The sequence below is a fragment of the Scophthalmus maximus genome, chromosome 22, assembly GCF_022379125.1.
Source record: "Scophthalmus maximus strain ysfricsl-2021 chromosome 22, ASM2237912v1, whole genome shotgun sequence".
NCBI lineage: Eukaryota > Metazoa > Chordata > Actinopteri > Pleuronectiformes > Scophthalmidae > Scophthalmus > Scophthalmus maximus.
In genome coordinates, this window is record NC_061536.1 from 11,872,786 (window position 1) to 11,890,347 (window position 17,562).

General features: G+C 47.1%; 1 protein-coding gene across 4 annotated transcripts in view; it reads right to left on the bottom strand.

The window, feature by feature from the left end:
- Positions 1-17,562, bottom strand: part of rbms3 (RNA binding motif, single stranded interacting protein) — a 243,058-nt gene that overhangs the window by 173,161 nt on the left and 52,335 nt on the right. For 2 of the 4 annotated variants that reach the window (XM_035620605.2, XM_035620607.2), the window contains exon 3: positions 16,014-16,235. The exons of 1 other annotated variant lie outside the window; for it this stretch is intronic. In XM_035620605.2, the coding sequence (XP_035476498.2) occupies positions 16,014-16,235 (222 nt within the window). The remainder of the gene's footprint in view (positions 1-16,013; positions 16,236-17,562) is intronic. One more of the 4 variants, XM_035620608.2, reaches the window with a different exon arrangement.

Sequence of the window (17,562 nt, forward strand, 5' to 3'; positions counted from 1 at the left end):
GGAAAAATCGCAGGGACCGAAAACGAAGCACAAAGGAAAATAAAATTCTAAGATTATGGACCAATTTTATCTGTGGGAAAGAAATCAGGCTGATATCAAGCGTGTCTGACCAGATTAACAGCCTCAGGATCAACTAGACACCCAAACTTCAGCGGGTGGTGAAAGGCAGGCATGTAGAGAACAAAGTAAAGTGAACAAAGGCAGAAGGAGGGAGGTGAAGAAGAAGAGATGCAGGGAGAAATAAGGTAAAACATACGGAAAGATGGATCCCGCAGGAAGAATGGAAGCGGGTCATATTTCAGATGTCTTTATAAAGTCATCTATGTGTTACAGGGATGAAGCTCATCGCACCTTAAAACGCCCAGAAATTCATAAGGAGTGGAACGGAGCACAAGATCTGGTCAGTTTCACCCAGATTTTGTCCACGTGCGAACCAAAAGTCGTGATTAATGCTGCAAATTATGCGTCTACAAACAGAAAGTGAGGACAAATATTGGAGACAAAAATGGGAAATGAGCTCCGGAATCTGCACAAGAGTAATTAAAATAAAAAAAATGTTTAAACAGTGAGTTTGAACAGTGCTTTGTTAATCAGATTCCAATAAGCCCCCATTCTTTTTTTATCATTGATTTTAAATTCTAATTTTGATTCATGGATTGGTCTGTTGACAGAAAACATTATTTTTCTTCTTTCTAGCCAAACGTCTTTGGATTTAGGATTGTTGGTGAATAAAAAAAAAATGAAATTTACATTATCTAAATTGTTTTGGACATTTTGGAACAAACAGATTCATCAGAATAATCCGCAGATTAATCAGCACTGGACATAATCATGAGTCGAAGGCCCCACAATTTTTGTCAAAAGAATCCAAAAGTTTCTTAATTATGGAATAATAACTCCGATATAAACTTTTTTTCTCTAATATTTATTCAGATTAGTCGACACAGGGTGGAAACACCGGGGAGTTCCGTTACACAGACACCGATCAACTAAACCATTAATATTCATCGGCGCGACCATTAACAATTAAAAGTCGGGATTTGAGACTTGACTCATGAAACTGAAGAACTTGACCCGCGGCCCGACGGACACCAGAAACTACAGAAACTACACTGGAAGAAACCGTGAACTTTTTTGATCTTATAAAGGCAATTTCATCCACTGACGGGAGAGAATTGTGTGTTTTTAACTAGGGCTGCCACTAACGATTATTTTCATAATGGATTTTAATCTGTCGATTATTTTCTCGATTAATCGATTAGTTGTTTGGTCCATAAAATGTAATAAAATGGTGGAGATATTTAGTTCACTGTCATAAGAGGAGCAAAGAAACCAGAAAATATTCATATTTCAGAAGCTGAAATCAGAGAATTTTTCATAAAAACCACTTAAATAGTTGGCGATTAATTTACTAATCGATTACTAGTCGATGAACTGTTGTCACGTGAGAAGACTCTGTCTTCTGCTGCTGCACAGAGCAGAAACGTTCACTTTATAATTGTAGTGTCTGCGTAAGCATTGATGACAAGCATTTCATTTTCATTGCAGCAATATTATTTTTATGTTTAACTGGAGTTCTTTTTTATGGAATGAACGTCGGCCTTAGTGCTGATACGTAAAAAATGAACCAAATGGGTTTTATGTCTCACCAAAATTGCACCAAGAGCGGCGAGTGAGGCCTGATCGTATTTACAAGCGTCTTCATCACAATAAAGTTAAAAACTGCGTCCCTCTGCCGTTTTGACTCTTTCGAAGAGCAACGCTTTTGTGAATTGCTCTTTTATATCTGCGGCCAGGTTCCGTCAAAGGTTTTTTCATGAAAACCAAAAGCCATCTGCTCTCACGTCTCCCTCTGGCGCTTGCTGATTCGCTTTCTTCCAAATCGAGACGCACCAAAGTGAGTCGTTCGCCCCCCTCGAAAAGAATGCAAGCAGCTCTGGTAAAAGGAGATTTCAGCGCGATCCCAGCGTGGCCTCTTCGCCAGCCCCAGACCACAGACGGCGTTGGAGTATTTCTTATTTAGCCTTTATTTAACCGGGCCAATTGGATACGACTTGAGACGTTGGCACGGCAGTGTAAGATATCTCAATCATCATCAATGGAGATATGAGCGAGCTGAAAGAGGGATCTGAGAGAGCTGCCCCCATTGTTCACCGACTGCCCTGACAACAGCATGTTACTCTGTCAATGTCCACAATCTCTATTTAAAAGGGGAAAAATCGGGACACAAACATGCACAAAAACACGTGAACAGAGAAGAGAGCTACACGCGGTTCCCCATCCAAAACAGGAAAATCCTCGAGAGTCACACACGCAGCCACGCCGGCCGACCGCCCCGACTCCTCCCGAGGGGCGACTGCCCGCGCTTCTTCCAGCCGCCGCAGGGAACCGAGAGGCTTTGTTTCCCGTGGTTTGGTGGACGCTCCCTGCCACGGGGTGTTTCCCAGAAATGAGCAGATGCTCGGAATTCGAGCAAAGGGGGCTCGCGCAGCGCCAGGGGAGGGGCGGGGATGGGAGAGCCGAGGAAGGGGAGGGACGGAGGAAATGTGGAGTAAGGGAACAGAAGGGCGTGGCTTTCCTGACAAAACACTTCTCACACGTTGACCGCCGACCTCCTGACGTAAGCTTGACTGACCACCTCCCCCGGGGGAGGAGATGACTGGTCTGACGGGTCCAAACTTTGACGCGGTTGACGCGCGTCTGCTGTTGCAAACGCAGCATTTGGGTTGTAAACAGCAGAGATCGTACGATTATAGTTTTAACGTGAGTGTTCGTCTGATTCTGAAAATGCCGAACTAGTTTCTCTTCATACGTCACACTTGTCGTCGTCCCCCCCCCAGTCCATTACAATATTGTCAGAACTAATTTGATTTTGTGTTCAACAACATCTGAGATCAATAAGCCGTTGAATCCCTTATAGCCACAATGAAAACTTAAAACACGCAAAAGAACAAAGATGGAAAAAAAAAAAGGGGAGAAAACGCAGCATTGACTTTAAATGATCGAGTCAGTTTCCAATCAGTCACATTGAGCTGAAAAGTAAAGATGCATTATTGTGATGGTAAATTGTGAAAGCCGGAGCCAAATTGCCCGGTAATGCAACTGGCATCCGTTCAAGCCCCGTTCCCCCGGAAACACTGTAACGTGAGACGCTGACCACGCTGAACGACCCCCCCCCTCCCGCCGCCGCCGCTTCCAAACACTGCGAGCATGGATCTTCGTGTTACGTGTGCGTGAGTTCAGCACATCTCTGACACACACACACACACACAGTCTCGCTAATACATTCTTATCAGCGCACTAACGGGTGACAGCCTGAGGTAATTCAACTCTTTCCCCCTCTGAGGGGATAATTTTACACTGTGCAAAGAGCGCGGCGATGCGGGCGAGATACCACTGCAGGGCAGCTCTCTCTTTATTTCTCCTTTCTTTACATATGACGGTCTCGTCACCTGGTTTCTTGGCTGTTTATCTAATACTTTCGGAATAATGTGAAAGGGGGGGGGGGGGCAAATTGAATCTGGACCACCGGCTCTGCGCCGAGACAGTTGATAAACACCAGGCAGACCTCCAGTGAGTCATTAGCTTCTATCACAACACAGAGGAGAGCGGCGCAGGCCTAATGGGGAGGAAACATGAGACCAGACGTGCATGAGTACCAAAAAAAAAGAGTGACTCACAGCGCCGCGTACTACACCCGGCGAGGGACGGGGCGAGAGGCGCAAGAGACTTAATTGCGCACACTTACTACATCTCGCTTCCAAATGTGAAATGTGTAAACAACAGGCCGACTCGTTTTTTATGATTTACGGGATTTTGGAGACAAGACAGAGTCGCTGGGGGGAACAGAGGCCAGCGCCCAGGTCGGATCTGACATCCGTGCCAGTGCGAGATTTTGCGTGTGGACCACAGACTGTGTATAAAAAGGGACGTGTATTCTATGTAACCACCAGCAGAGGGCGACTCCACCAAGAAGTCAGTTTCTTTAGAAGTCTAAGAGAAAATGACTCCGTATACTTCTCACTTGATTTATTACGTCAGTAAAAGTTTCCCTGAGGAGTTTGTGGTCCGATCACAACTCTCAAGTCTTCTTCAATGCAGCATGGTGCTAATTTTGTAAATCGTGGTTTCATTTAGAGCAAGAGAGACGATAAAGCACCGTCTACATTGGAGCGTGGATACAGCGTGATTGACAGCTGGTACTGTCCAATGGGTGCATGGTTGCAAGTGTAGGTGGGCGCTCGGCCAGACGAACCCCCGCTCCTATGTCTGGTTCCAAAAGAATCCAAGATGGCGCTGGTCAAAATGCTAAACTCAAGGCTTCAACGGGGGACGTCACGTTGGGTTGCCCCTTGGCTCATACACATCTGCGTCTGCGTTCGCGCGCTTCGGCCGAGGAACTTCATTCAAAGTCACGCGGTGTAGAACAGAAAGTGAAGCAAAGCATCTCTGTGGAAACTCAGAGCTCGCAGGAGGGTCAAGGTTAGAGTGAAAAGGAGCTCAGAGATCGGACTTCCTGTCCGACCCCATGCGAACCCCCCGATACAAAACAGTGTGAACTGCTGCAGAAAGTCGGCCATGTCCCTCTGTGAACCGGCTCGACTGCCGCTGCCAAGGACAGCAGAAATGAGGATGAGACGATGCCAAGAAAATCTCTGCATAATAAGGAATTAAGCGCTGCACAGGCAGAGAGAGAGAGAGAGAGAGTGAGTTTTTAAACAATAGATATTTTCCATGTGCCCGCTAAGCCAAAATATTCAAAATCCACAATTCTTTGGTGTCTGTGGAAGTCAGACCCCACAGAAAGAGGAGAAGAAGAAAGAAAATGACTCGGAGCTCACAGATTTGGAAAGAGGCCTATCAAGGCTCAATCACAGCACAGCACTCTCGAGTCCATGATGTGCATTTTGTTTTATTCATCGTGAATGAAAGTGCAAAGTCATCCGTGTCGGCTCCGTGCTGCTTCTTTCCTCCCCATTTGATTGTGCTTACGCGTTACAAAATAAGGCGATCAGCGTTTGGACCTTTTGTCTGATAAATAAACCACATGAACAAGAAGAGGCTGTGTACACAAGTGTGTGTGGGTCACCGGTGTTGCCAGACAAGCGTGTCTGAGGCACAAAGGTGGAAGAATGAAATAGTGAAGTAATAAGCGAAAGGTGCTGAAGGTTCTGCCCACAGCCGATAGAGATTGGAGGCAGGGGAGAAGAGAAAAAAAATTAAAGAGTTATAGCAACCAGGAAGAGATCGGTTAAAGGCCCATGAAGCTCGATGCCGCCCGCAATCGAGCCGGACGGAGTGGGAGGACAGCGGCGGTGTTTTAAAGCACCGCTAAGCCGTCGTTGCAATGAAGTGAAATGACCACATGCCACACGGAGATGAGAAGTGAAAGGGAGGGAAACAGGCAGGCGGGGAGGAGAGAGGGAGAAAACAGAGTGTGTCGTTCTAAGAGGAATATTTCAGGGTGGTAAATGGAGCAGAACTCCATTCCAGCTCCTCTCTTAACCTCCCCCGGTGTCTCATCCCCTGCATGTAAAGCATGACGCCCAGGAGACACAGAAAAACACAGAGAGACGGAGCTGAAGAGACGAGCTTTCGGGACCAAAAGTCATTTTGGATCGTGCATTTGTTTTTTTTTGTTTTTTTTAACATAACAGAGAACCCACTCAGCCGGAGAACAGCACTTGGTGAGGAGTGACTCTCTTCATAATTGACATTCTGTCCATTTTTTTTTGTGATTCAAACGGTGAGAAAAAAGAAGGCGGGGGCCGCTGACCCCCGACCACACGAGGCAGCCAGCTGGCACGGCGCCCGCTGGGACTTGGTTTCTGCTGCATCAGGGTTCGGTCCCTCGAACCACCGCAGCAGCCGCTTCCCCCCGCGATGATCAACGCTCGGAGCGACAGCGGTCAATGTCTTCACATCGGCCGCAAAGCACGCGACTGCTCTCTTTTCACAGGGGCCGGCGCCGAATGGCAGACATGCCTAAGTCAGTGGACAAATTGGAGCATTCGGCGTCTAAAGATCCTCATAATTTCCCACGGGAGATGGTCGGAGAACAAAAGACAGAATGAAGACGAGAGTGAATTATGGACTTGTGGATGGAGAAATATTCCAAATTGAGAGAAAAAACTGACCTGAACATTGGAGCATGTGAACCTTTTCAAGTATTAACCCAAATGAAAATGATGAACCTGAACATGAGCATGATAAGTCTCCCTTTGAGGACTCGGCGTCCGCTCTCTGGTGAGACTGATCTGCCTTCATAAGCTGGATGGAAGTATAGCGTGCACTCTGTTTAAGCGCGCTTGGAATGTTTTTACACACATTATAGTGCAACCCAAACTTGGCAGCATCTCCGACATGCAGTTAATTCTCTGGAACATCGTCATGGGATTTGTTTGGTGTAATACTGCCAGATGGCGCGGACGTACAAGAAAAGGCATATACTTGATGATGAAGAGCATTTACGTTACGGCGCAAATGTACTCTTTCAATACTTCATGTAAATTCTGTGAATTTATTATTCTTATTTTTCTATATTTTTGGGGGCAATTCGTACATTTGAATGTGTGATGTGTGCTGTGTGAAACGTGCTGCTGCTACACCAGAATTTCCCAGCTTGGGATGAATAAAGTATTTATCCATCTATCTATCTATCTACTGGGTGACGTTTGAGTTCAGACGACAACACTTTCAAAGTCGCCGGATCGCCGTGCGGTTCACACCAGACCACTTGTGATCAGGAGTCTTGCCGTCGTTGCGAGTTCATGCTACAGGACTGACTGGCGACAGGGGATCCCGCACGCCACTTCACCCCCATCTTCGCCCTAGTCCTGGCTGTGGTTGTCGCCGATTTGTCCCAATATTTAGCCCCTCGAGTCGCAGTAGGCGACATGTCAGCACGCCTCTCGAATGGTGTCTTTGTAGAGTTCGCTCGTAGAGACTGGCGGCGGATGATCTGGGGCTTTTGTCTGCGAATGGCAAAAATAAATCAAGCCGAATAATCGTGCAGCGTGGACAAGTCATAAGACTTTGAGACTGCCTCCTTTGTGGCACCTCCCACCTCCCACACAACCACGGCCGACGGCTGGGAGGGGACGGGAGCAGGGAGGGAGGGTGTTATACACCGGTTCTATCTGTCACACAACAAATAATTGTTTAGTGTTAAAGGGAGCGAAGACGCAGCGTGACGCAGTTAGAGGAGGAGCGCTGGGAAAATGGCAGCAATATTAAACAACACTTTGAGAGCAGGTGAAGAGACAGCTAGCAAATCTTTACACTTGTCAGTGCACAAAGGTCAGACACTTTGTGATCCCCGTCCCATTTAACTGCACTACTTTATAGCGGTGACGAAGTAGTGCAATAACATGCGCCTTTACTCTATGTCCGTCCGTGCGAGGGGTGGAGCGAGCCGACGAGAGACAATCAAGCGCCTTCCCCCAACAGGGCTCGTTCAAGCGCTGCGTTCCTGCTGCCGAGACAAACACACAGTGGAACTTTTAAAAAAAAAACAACTCCGCCGTCGAAATAAATCAAGAAAAAAATCAGCCCTGACGGCTGATCTCGGCGGCAGAATCACAGATCCAGAGACACCACTTAAGGTTGACAGTCACACTAGCAAACTTTTGATGCTGCAACACTCATTATTCACATTTTTTTTCCATCAGACTTACCAAAATTAATACTTTCCAACTTGTAAATAGCGTTAATGTCGAGAACCATGACATAATTACAAGAGGGAATGTCATAGTTGTTTTCTTTTCTTCTTTTCTTTTTTTTTAGAAAGCTCCAATATCTTCAATAGGGCCCAAAAAGTAGAGAAGTGCAGGGGAAAGACAACTTTTGTCAAATGTAATTTGGAATCTACTAGTTCAAGATTCCTCCCGGTGCTGCCAAGTTCAGTCCATCTATGACAGAGCCAATGTGTTTGTGAGTGAGTGAGGGGGCGAAAGAGCGCCGCACACAGCTCTACAATGAAGCAACGCCGCATAGCACTAAGTCAGAGGTCCTTTTTTAATCATCACGAAACTGTGTCGGGACAAATTAGACGTTGGCGGGCCGCCACAGTCTGGGTGATTATTTGGGAAACACTGTCCCGGGGCAGGGACTGGCCTCGAGACAAACACGTTGGGACGGGACGAGAATGGGCAGACACACGTCAGGAGACATGAAACAGAGCCCGACATAATTTCAGTTTTCAAACTGAACACAAAGCAACTCGATCCGACAGGAGACACAATACAGGACAACTGAGCCCAACGATTGAAGATAGCATGAGAGTAACCAATGTCATGGACTCACATGTTGTTCATATTAAAGGCCGACATTTCTTCTGAGCGCATTGGTGATTGTTTGTGGTGACGGTAAACAGAAAAATTCCATTTAGCTGTGCTCGTGATTGCCCTTTTCCGTGTGTTTATTTACAGTAAATATAGTAGACAATAGTGTGTCATCAATAAGAAGTCAACTCAGCTAGACAACACAACAGTATGTACTAGTTTGGTGCATATGTATTATTCCTTTCTGATTTTACAGCCGGAACCTGTCTTGCAAATCAAAAACCTCATGACCGCGCTATTGATACATTTTCTGACAGATAAAAAAAGAAAACAGACAGGGGGACAGAATATTTGAAACAGCCTTCAGTACAAGACGGCCTGACAGTAGCTGAACTTACACATCCTGAACGCACACTGAATACAACAAGATGGATACAAGTAGGGTTCGTTACAAAGTTGTTGTGTTGGTTTGGCAATTTCTGGTGTGGTGTATTTTATCATACTTTATTTATTCATTGTTTTATGAACTTTTAAACTGCAGAATATCGATCCATGTAGACATGCACAAAATTGTTATTTATGGGTCGTCCGACACGGCCTCACTTGGGCACATCGCTTCTCTCGGGCAAAGGGCCTGCGTCCGTCTTCTCGGAAACCGTCTGCATACTTTAAATTTTCATTCCTATAAAAGGATAACTCAATAGGTCAGAGGTGTGGCTGCCCCCGCCGCCTCACATTGAGTCAGGAAGAGCCCGGCCCACGGGCCACACAACTGGAACAACAGAGATGAACTTTCAATGTTGTGTTAAGCCACTCGGATACGGCGAAATAAAAAACCCAAAAATGATTAGTTTGACAGAGACAAACGGCGTTTTCTCAGCGAAGTTCAAAGCATTTTCTTTTTCATACAAAGAATTTTAATAGCCACAAGCTCACGCCCAGTCTCCAGACTGCATTGCAGGCTAAGTCGGCCAGAAGTTGCTGTTTGTGCTTTTTTTTTCTTCAACGGTGAATTTGTGTTTGCGCTGCAAAAGATGCTTTTTCTCTTCGACTCCGTGGAGCTCGCATCACAACCGGATATTCAAATTAATGTTTGACACCACAGCCTTTTTATAGAGGATGAGTCGAGAAAGTGTGATTCGCTCATCTGGTTTGTGTGAACGAAAAAAAATGAAATATATAAATGTGAGTGTAAGCAAACAAAGAACACAATGGACCCAGAAATGTAGTGTACATCACAAGAAGTTGCGTTCAACTCGTTTTAGGGGGATTTTTTTTTTGGGTGAAGGAATTTTAATGGAGGGTCAGCAGTCGTATGTAAATAATAAAATACGACAGTGATAAGTGTGTGTGTGTGTGTGCGTGTATCCATGGGCCTCACGGCTTTATTAGAATCGTAGAGGCCTCCTCGTCTCCTCCTTTCCCATACGGTTCATGTTCAGCTGTCGCTCATGCCCATATCGCATGATTGCTCCGAAGGACCAGTATAATCAGCCATAATGCTTTACAGATGTTACGGGTGTTTTTAAAGCCAATACGACGGCCCCAGGCATCCGTAGACGAAAACCCATCTGTGCGCACATACCAACGTGTGTGTGTGTTTGTGTGTGTCCGCGTGTGTGTGGCTGAAAACTCAAGATACGATCAAACACTAGGAATTAAGGTCACATCCAGAGCTCGGGACGTATGATTTATGTTCCCCTGCTCCGCCCTGTCATTGACTAATCACCTGGACAGAAAGTAACAGGTGCCAACGGATTCGCCGAAGAGCGATTTCACAGATGAGACGCTCCGAATTTGCCGTCAAACGCGGCCCGCGTAAAAAGCTGCACCGAGTCCGCGATGGCTTGTGAATATGACAGTCCCCGAATGATCTGAGCGAGAGGAGACACCCGTGCAAATCCCTCCGGCATCTGCCAGCACCCTTCCTAGTCCAAGCTCGACCATCTCCCAGTGTGTACAACATCTCCTATCAACCTAAAGGAAGAGTTGCAGGAGGCACACCGCGGGCCAGGAATCCGCATGGACCGCCTGCTCTTGTGAAATAGGAAGTGAGACAGGCAGAGGCTTGGAAGGCTTAGTCAGATGCTGGATATTACTGTGGTCTGGCACTCGGGGTTCCTGCGGCCGAGGCATTTAATTCCTAATGGCGGAGAGCGCCAAGCTCTAGACACGACAGGAAATGCCTGCTAGGTGAAACATCCGCCCCAAAGAGCATTCACCCAGAAGTGTCATAGAAGTGGATACACAACGTTTCCCTACAAGCCGAGGGCTTCGTCATCATGACTGCGTTGGTTTGGTTGGAAAACAGTCAGCTGCCACAGTGTTTGAAAAGGGGATTTCCGTGTTATTACAACCTGGACGTGGATCTCACTGTGTTGTTTGGCCTGTTGGTCATCACATCCACAAACTTCCTGACGTGTGGGACCAAAAAAATGCTATTTATTTGAATAAGATTGAGGATTTCTCAGCAGAGTCAGGAGAAGATCTATGAGGATGAGGACCCGATCCTGCAGAATAAGAAAGGGATGTGACGACAACGTGCAAACTGAAAATCATCGGGGGATGTTGGCTTCAATTTAAATCCAGGAATACCTTCCGATATATATAAAGATAATCACTGTCGTTTGCATCGCGCTCCGAACCGTTTACGAAAAAAACCCATTCAGACTCAGGAAGTATATCAACATTGGCAGTGGTTTTAATGGTTTAATGCTTTTGCTTGTATTGACCATTACGAGATAATTCACAAAGAAAACAGTGGTGACACCGTGAAACCGAGTGTGTCTGTGTCTGTGTGTTTCTATGCAGGATGGTCATTGGGATGGGGGGGGGGGGGGGGGGGGGGGGGGGGTAGGGAGTTAGCAAAAAAGAAGTGTCCCAGGAAGCTAATGTGTGTTTTCGTGCACAGAAACTCGGCACTCATTCACTCTGCCTCAGTGTGCACTCGTAGAGCAAATTAAGGAAGCCTTGGCAGCCTTTTAATGGTCTGTCACAGTCTAACAGGTTTAGAGCGCTTACAATGGACCCAGGCACTAAGCCCCGACAGCTCGTGCCTAATTGTTCAGATCCTGTGTGTGTGTGTGTGTGTGTGTGTGTGTGTGTGTGTGTGTGAGTGTACTGTTAAAACATTCCTGCGCCTGTAACTGAAGTCATTGATTCTCATTTTGAGGACAGATAAGATAGGGCACTCCCCGGCTGTCAATCTGTCCGTGCGACTGGTTCAGTAAAATAAAAAAGCACCACAGCTGGAATGTTTTCGGGTGAACGCGGTGCCGATATCTGGGTTTTCCGACTGTTTTTGTTTTTTTTTTAACAGGAAGTTAATTGTGTGGCCACATTCCACAGAAAGGAGTCGCGATTTGCAATTTCTCAGCATTTTCAAATAAACCTTTTTTTTTTCCCCAGACAGAGACAAAGACACGCGAAGGCACCCGGCCATGAATTGGATTGAGTTATTGACTCGCACAAGGAATGATAAACAAAACGTCAAGTGTCTCAATTTTCGAGTGGCGCCCCTTAGAAATCAACAAAGCAAATAGAGCCATTTGTTTCACAATCTATCCGCATAAATGGCCCATGAAGGGCGAGGTGGCCGCGCCTGAAATCCCTCCTAAAACGCTCGGAGATCCTGAGCGCTGTGTGACCCAGAATATGTTTGACAATCTTCTTTTAATTAGGCCTTGAAGACACGACTCATTCCAACTGCTGTCCCGGGAGCTAAATTAATTACTGAGACAAAGCCCGCGCTCGCCCGTGGCAGAGATGAATCATCGGCGTATTTGGGGAACGAGCAGTGCTCTTCAATCAAGGACTGATGAAAGAGACGCACAATTTCAAATGTACGCCGATGCACTTCATCACAAAGCTCTCCCAGCCACGACCGCAAATGTACATTGCGCGTCGCCGTCCCCCCCCCCCCCCCCCGCTGCTATCAGGAATTCATTACGAGTGTTCTCTTCTTCAGCAACTGTGAACGGGATCTTTCCCGACGGTTGGATGTTTACGTCCAAATCAGTTTTTGTCCGTAACTTCTTTGCCCGCCCTCCCTCCGCTCCCTGCTTCCCCTCCATCATCCCGTCCTGGACGATTCACAGAGAGACCTGCTTCCCTCTCGGCCGTCTTGTGCAGGTCATCAGCCGGCGGACGAGTTCCTCGGCTGAACGACTGTGTCATCTGTCGGCCCGCGTAAATGGCTGTTTGTAAGTTACGGCTAATTAAGCAAAATCCCAACACCGGGGGATTTTGCCAGAGCCGGGGCCTCACAAAGAGAGAGACGGATCAGAGTTACGAGACATCTGAACCTGCTCGAATAGGACAAGTGGCGAATGAATTGGAAAATTACACGTTTTTTTTCCAGTGATATCTTGAATTTAATTAGTCTTCTTCAGATATGAACAAACAAACGGTCCTATTATTTGAGATGATTGCAAAGGAGACAAGCACTTGGCAATCATGTCTCCCTTGTTTGCTTTTTCTAAATATTCTTCTCTGTGTGATTATTCCCTGTTTCTCCAGACCCTGGCGATGTCCCCGTGTGCCTCGTTCAGTCTTTAGACCTTGTGAATCCGGAGATGTGCCGGGAATCCCTGCTTGACCGGCCGGTGTGTGTGATTGATCCAGATTAAATTGAGGGTTTCACGGGGACGTCCGTGCCCCGAGATTAACGTGCAAATAGCCCCAGTCAAACGTTTACATTGGGAGAAAAAAATGTGCCTCGTCATCTACGCCTGATAAGATGAAAAATTCCCCATAAAGAAGTAAAGGAAAACATGTGGAAACTGTCAACAGTTTCTTGCAGCAGTTTTTTTTTTCCAGCGGGGGAGTTTTTGTTATTTGTCCTCTGCAGCACACGTGTAGGTTTTTTTGAATCTCGGTCTGTATGTTATGAAGAGAAATCAAAAGTCATCCCCAGATTTTCCATATACTCCATATCTTGTCCCAACGCGACCAACGGACTTCAGTATGGTGTCTGTTTGTATGTCAGAAGTTAGTGAACGGACAGACAGTGGGGAGCCACGATGTGGGAAATTATTTCACTAGCGCGTTATTTGTTCGAGGTTCCCAGGAAGCCGAAAAATGTTTGCATGATGCGATTGCATACAAAGTCAACGCAAAAGGCAAAATGTGCATGTACTCGTGTCGTGTTAATAAAGTGAAGATGCAAAATTTGCTTCACTCGCTCCAGTGGAAATATTTGAACTCGAGCGAAAATATCCACATGATGCGATGTCGCGAAATCCGACAATCGGCATGAATCGGAATATTAGCACTATATAAAAGTTAACATTGCCTATTCTCAGGAAATAACACAATCTCGCACGTGGACTCTTTCACGGTCACAGCTCCTGACTTCGACACGACTTTCTCCCCTGCGTGCCTTTGTCGTCCCTCCTCCTCCTCCCAGGGGGATCTTCATCCCACCATATTAAGAGTGGAAATGTATCTGCTTCCATTGTAATTACAAACCCACTGGAGGCAAAGCCTCTTGATCTCTGCTGGATCCTCTTTCTTTCTTCCTTTATTTACTCACCTCTCTCAGCCGAGAGGACAGACACATGCTGAGCGTTCAGCGCTGTTCTTTCTTCCCGTTTCAGTTTGGGGCATTTTTGTTTCTATTATGCCTGAAATTAGACGAGCATTTAGGGAAGCAAAGAAAAGGAAAGGAGGAGGGGTGAAGGATAGTACAATAACAGAGGGGAGGGGCTGCTTTAGTTTCTTTGTCACGTGTGGGAATTTCCGTTCCATATATAGTTTGTGCTGCATATGAAAAAGCAGCAATAATGCAGAATCTAACCGAGCCTTTGTTTACAGTCAGCCGCTGGATTAGACATTTCTAGGCACCGGGACACCCTCCTTGAGGCCAAGGCGTTGACTCGAAACAAGCCCAGGGCGAAGGCACGATAGCGGGGGAGAAATTGCTTTCTGCAGGGACGAAAAATGAGAACCGCTGAAAAGCAAAACAACGGTCCCACGAAAAAACAGGCCGGTTCGCGCCAGGCCGAGTCTGCTACGGTTTGATTGTAGACGGTCAAGATTAAGGCGAGCGTCAACACCCGGCGAAAAACAACAACTGACAGGATGTGTCTGTTGTGTCTGTTGTCTTTTTTTGGCTTTGTGAGGCACTCCATGTGCACGAACTTCCTGGAATGTCTCAGAAAGGGAATCATACACAGTGATGCAATACAAAATAAGCCCGAAGCAAATTGATTCACTGTTGTTGTTTTTTCTTCTTTCTCTCTTTTGACTGCATAGTTACATCACAGGCTCCAAGTCGTTATTACTAGGTTGCCTAATACATCTGTTGAACTTGCATAACACTACCCAAAACAATCACTCATACCATAATGATGTGGACAATTTTAAGGATACAGTAGGGACATTCAGAAAACCATTGACCACGTTGTGACAAAAAAGTGGCTTCATGTGAGTCCAATTCCGGTGGAATAACCAGTCAAGCTCAGGTCAGCGGCAGAAAAGAACTCCTGGGTCCCGTGTGTTGGATGTGGATGTTGATGAGAGTCTGTGGGACGGACACATGAGCTCCCACCACGACTACAACCGCGGCCGCAGTGTTTATGTCTGACTTGTGGAATGTTCTGTTTTTGTTTCCTGTTTGTTTGTTCTTTACAACACAAGTTTAAAATCGGTCCGGTTCCCTGGGGTGCTGGCTGTACGGACAATGACAGTGGTAACGGCGGTGGGTTTGTTAGTGATGGCAACGGCCGGGTAGAGCGAGGGAAAGCTTTGATTATGACACGAATGCTGCAACAGAAAAGAAATGAGCAGCTCAGGCACTCAAAGGAGATTTACTTCCTTCCTCACTGAAAAGTGACGAGAGTGCGTGTAAGTGAATGATACCACGGAGCCAGCGTACAGTGATGGTTATCATGTCCATATCCAATCCAATTTCTCCACTCGTTGCATGTAAGTGCTTCAGGGGAGTCGCAACATGTTGGCAAATCGGCAGCGGGAACATTTCAGCGGCGCCGTATGTGAGAGAATATCAGCGTTCCGTGATGGAAAATGAGAAAAGAATGAGAGAGAGATGTGGTGTGAAGCCGTGTAAACATATCTGCTACAGGAAAGAAATGCTGAGAAATAAAATCTTTTCCTCCGACTGTGACAGCAAAACGTGGCGGCGATGATAATGACATTCCTCAATTTGCCTCGTGTGTGGGCTCCAGTCACACGCGGAGCGCTACATTAGAAATTGCCATATCGCACCAATAAAGTCAAATCAAATGGATTGCAGAACAGCAATTAATTCCCGGGATAATGACGAGGGAAGCTGTCCAAAAAGTGTCTCTACCTCAATTAGTGTCTCATCGCACTGTCGACGCAGAGGACGGATGAAAGAAAACAAATTAAGTTGCAGAGGAGAGAGAGAGAGAGAGAGAGAGAGGGACGGAGGGAGGGAGCGTGAAAGGAAGAGCGAGTGAGAGGAAGCGATATACACTATGAGGCGCTTGAAAGGGAAGAGTGTGGCAAATAGAGGGGAAGATTAAAGGGGGGGGATGGAGGATGGGAGGGGAGGGAGTTGAAGAAAGGGAATCTGCTGAGTGCCTAAAAGCTTCCCTCATAGTGACGGCCATTAATGGACACCAGAGAGTGATTGATTCGAAAAAATAAGCAAGACGGAGAGAGAGAGAAGCCGATGAGAAGCATTCCTAGAGATGAGGGCGACAAACAGAGTCGGACGCGAGAGTGAAACATCGTTGTTGTACTCACAGATGTGTGAGACGGGCAGTAGGCGAAGCCCGTGTGCGTGGACTGGTGGTGGTGGTGCGGGTGGGACACGTAGTGCTGCAGACTCGCATGGCTGAAGGAGGGGCCACTCCAGGCCCCTTGACCAACGCCGCCGCCGCCGCCGGTCCAGCTGGAGCCAAGGCTCGAACTCATGGCCGCTGCCCTCGCCTTACTGCTGTGGTGACCTCTCACCGCCGCACTGGGCTGATGGGAAGGATGGATAGAAGGAAAGTGGAGGAGAGAGAAATGGACAGAAGGGAACGGGGGAAGGATTGGGGGGGGGGGGGGGGGGGGGGGGGGGGGGTTAGCGACAGAGGAGAGGATTGTGAGGGAGCGCGGTGACAAATGTTACCAACAAGAATATGATTAGCATAACTGCGAGCAGCCTCCACTCCGCGGCGGCGGCAGGCACTGACAACTGAGTGCCCGCTCGCTGACCTGTATCGAAAGAGAAAGCATGATGCGATCTACAATCTCCATGCCGGCATCGAGATTGTGCTCTCAATTTTTCTTTCCCCCAACTCACTCTCTGCCTCCCAGAACACCAGATGTTGTGAACAACCCCCCCCCCCCACCCCCACCCCCTTCTGTCACGGTCCAAATGTGTTCTTGCTGATTGGTTTGATAAGATGCTCGGATTACAGGCTGGCAGTGGGCGTCCTGGTGTGGCAGCGTACATCGGGCATCAACAGGGTCGAGGGAACACGGGGCTGAGTCTGTTGACAGGCCCGGCTTACGACGCGCCGGGGATGGGTTACCTGGGCTGTCACAGCCACTGGAGTACAGAAAGAAAAACAATAAAGCGCGCGCACGCGCACACACATGCACACGCACACACACACACACACACACACACACACACACACACACACGGGGCTCACATGCCAACCCGAGGCACTTTAACAAGACCGAGGGTGAATACGGGGATATCTGCCAACTCTGCTCAGCACCGCCCCTTGGAGTTTGTTTAAACCTGCGTTAAACAGCAGGTATTCACTGTATCAGGTAAATTCATAAGTGAAGCCATATTTTCCACAAACTTCCTACTCCAATTCCACAAATTATGTTTAAACAAATAAAGAGACCTGAAGGAGGCAACAGACAACTGTCGTGCCCCCTAGTGGTTCCAGGTGGTATTATTGTTCGGTCACTGTCGTGAAGACGCTGCAGTAGCGAGACGCCGGTGAGGGCCCAGCTACTTTTCCTCGGAGCTACTGAGGAAGTTAACAACTCCTCGCATCATGGCTAACTCAATGAAAGCAGCCTGGCTACTGTCCAAAGCAGAAAACCAGCACAAAAATCCCAATTTGAACCAAAAACCTCCAGTTACACGTCCGGTTGAATTAATAAGTAGGTTGTGTTACTTTCCGATCTAGTAGAAAGAAGACAAACTGCATGTTGTTTTTGGAGCCCTCTCCACGGAGCCATTGCGGGTCTGAGGTTCACACAAGTTTTCATCAATCACAATGACACGTTTAAGCCGAAAAAAGTTGCATATTTCCGCTTTGACAGCTTGTGTTTGCCGCTGTGA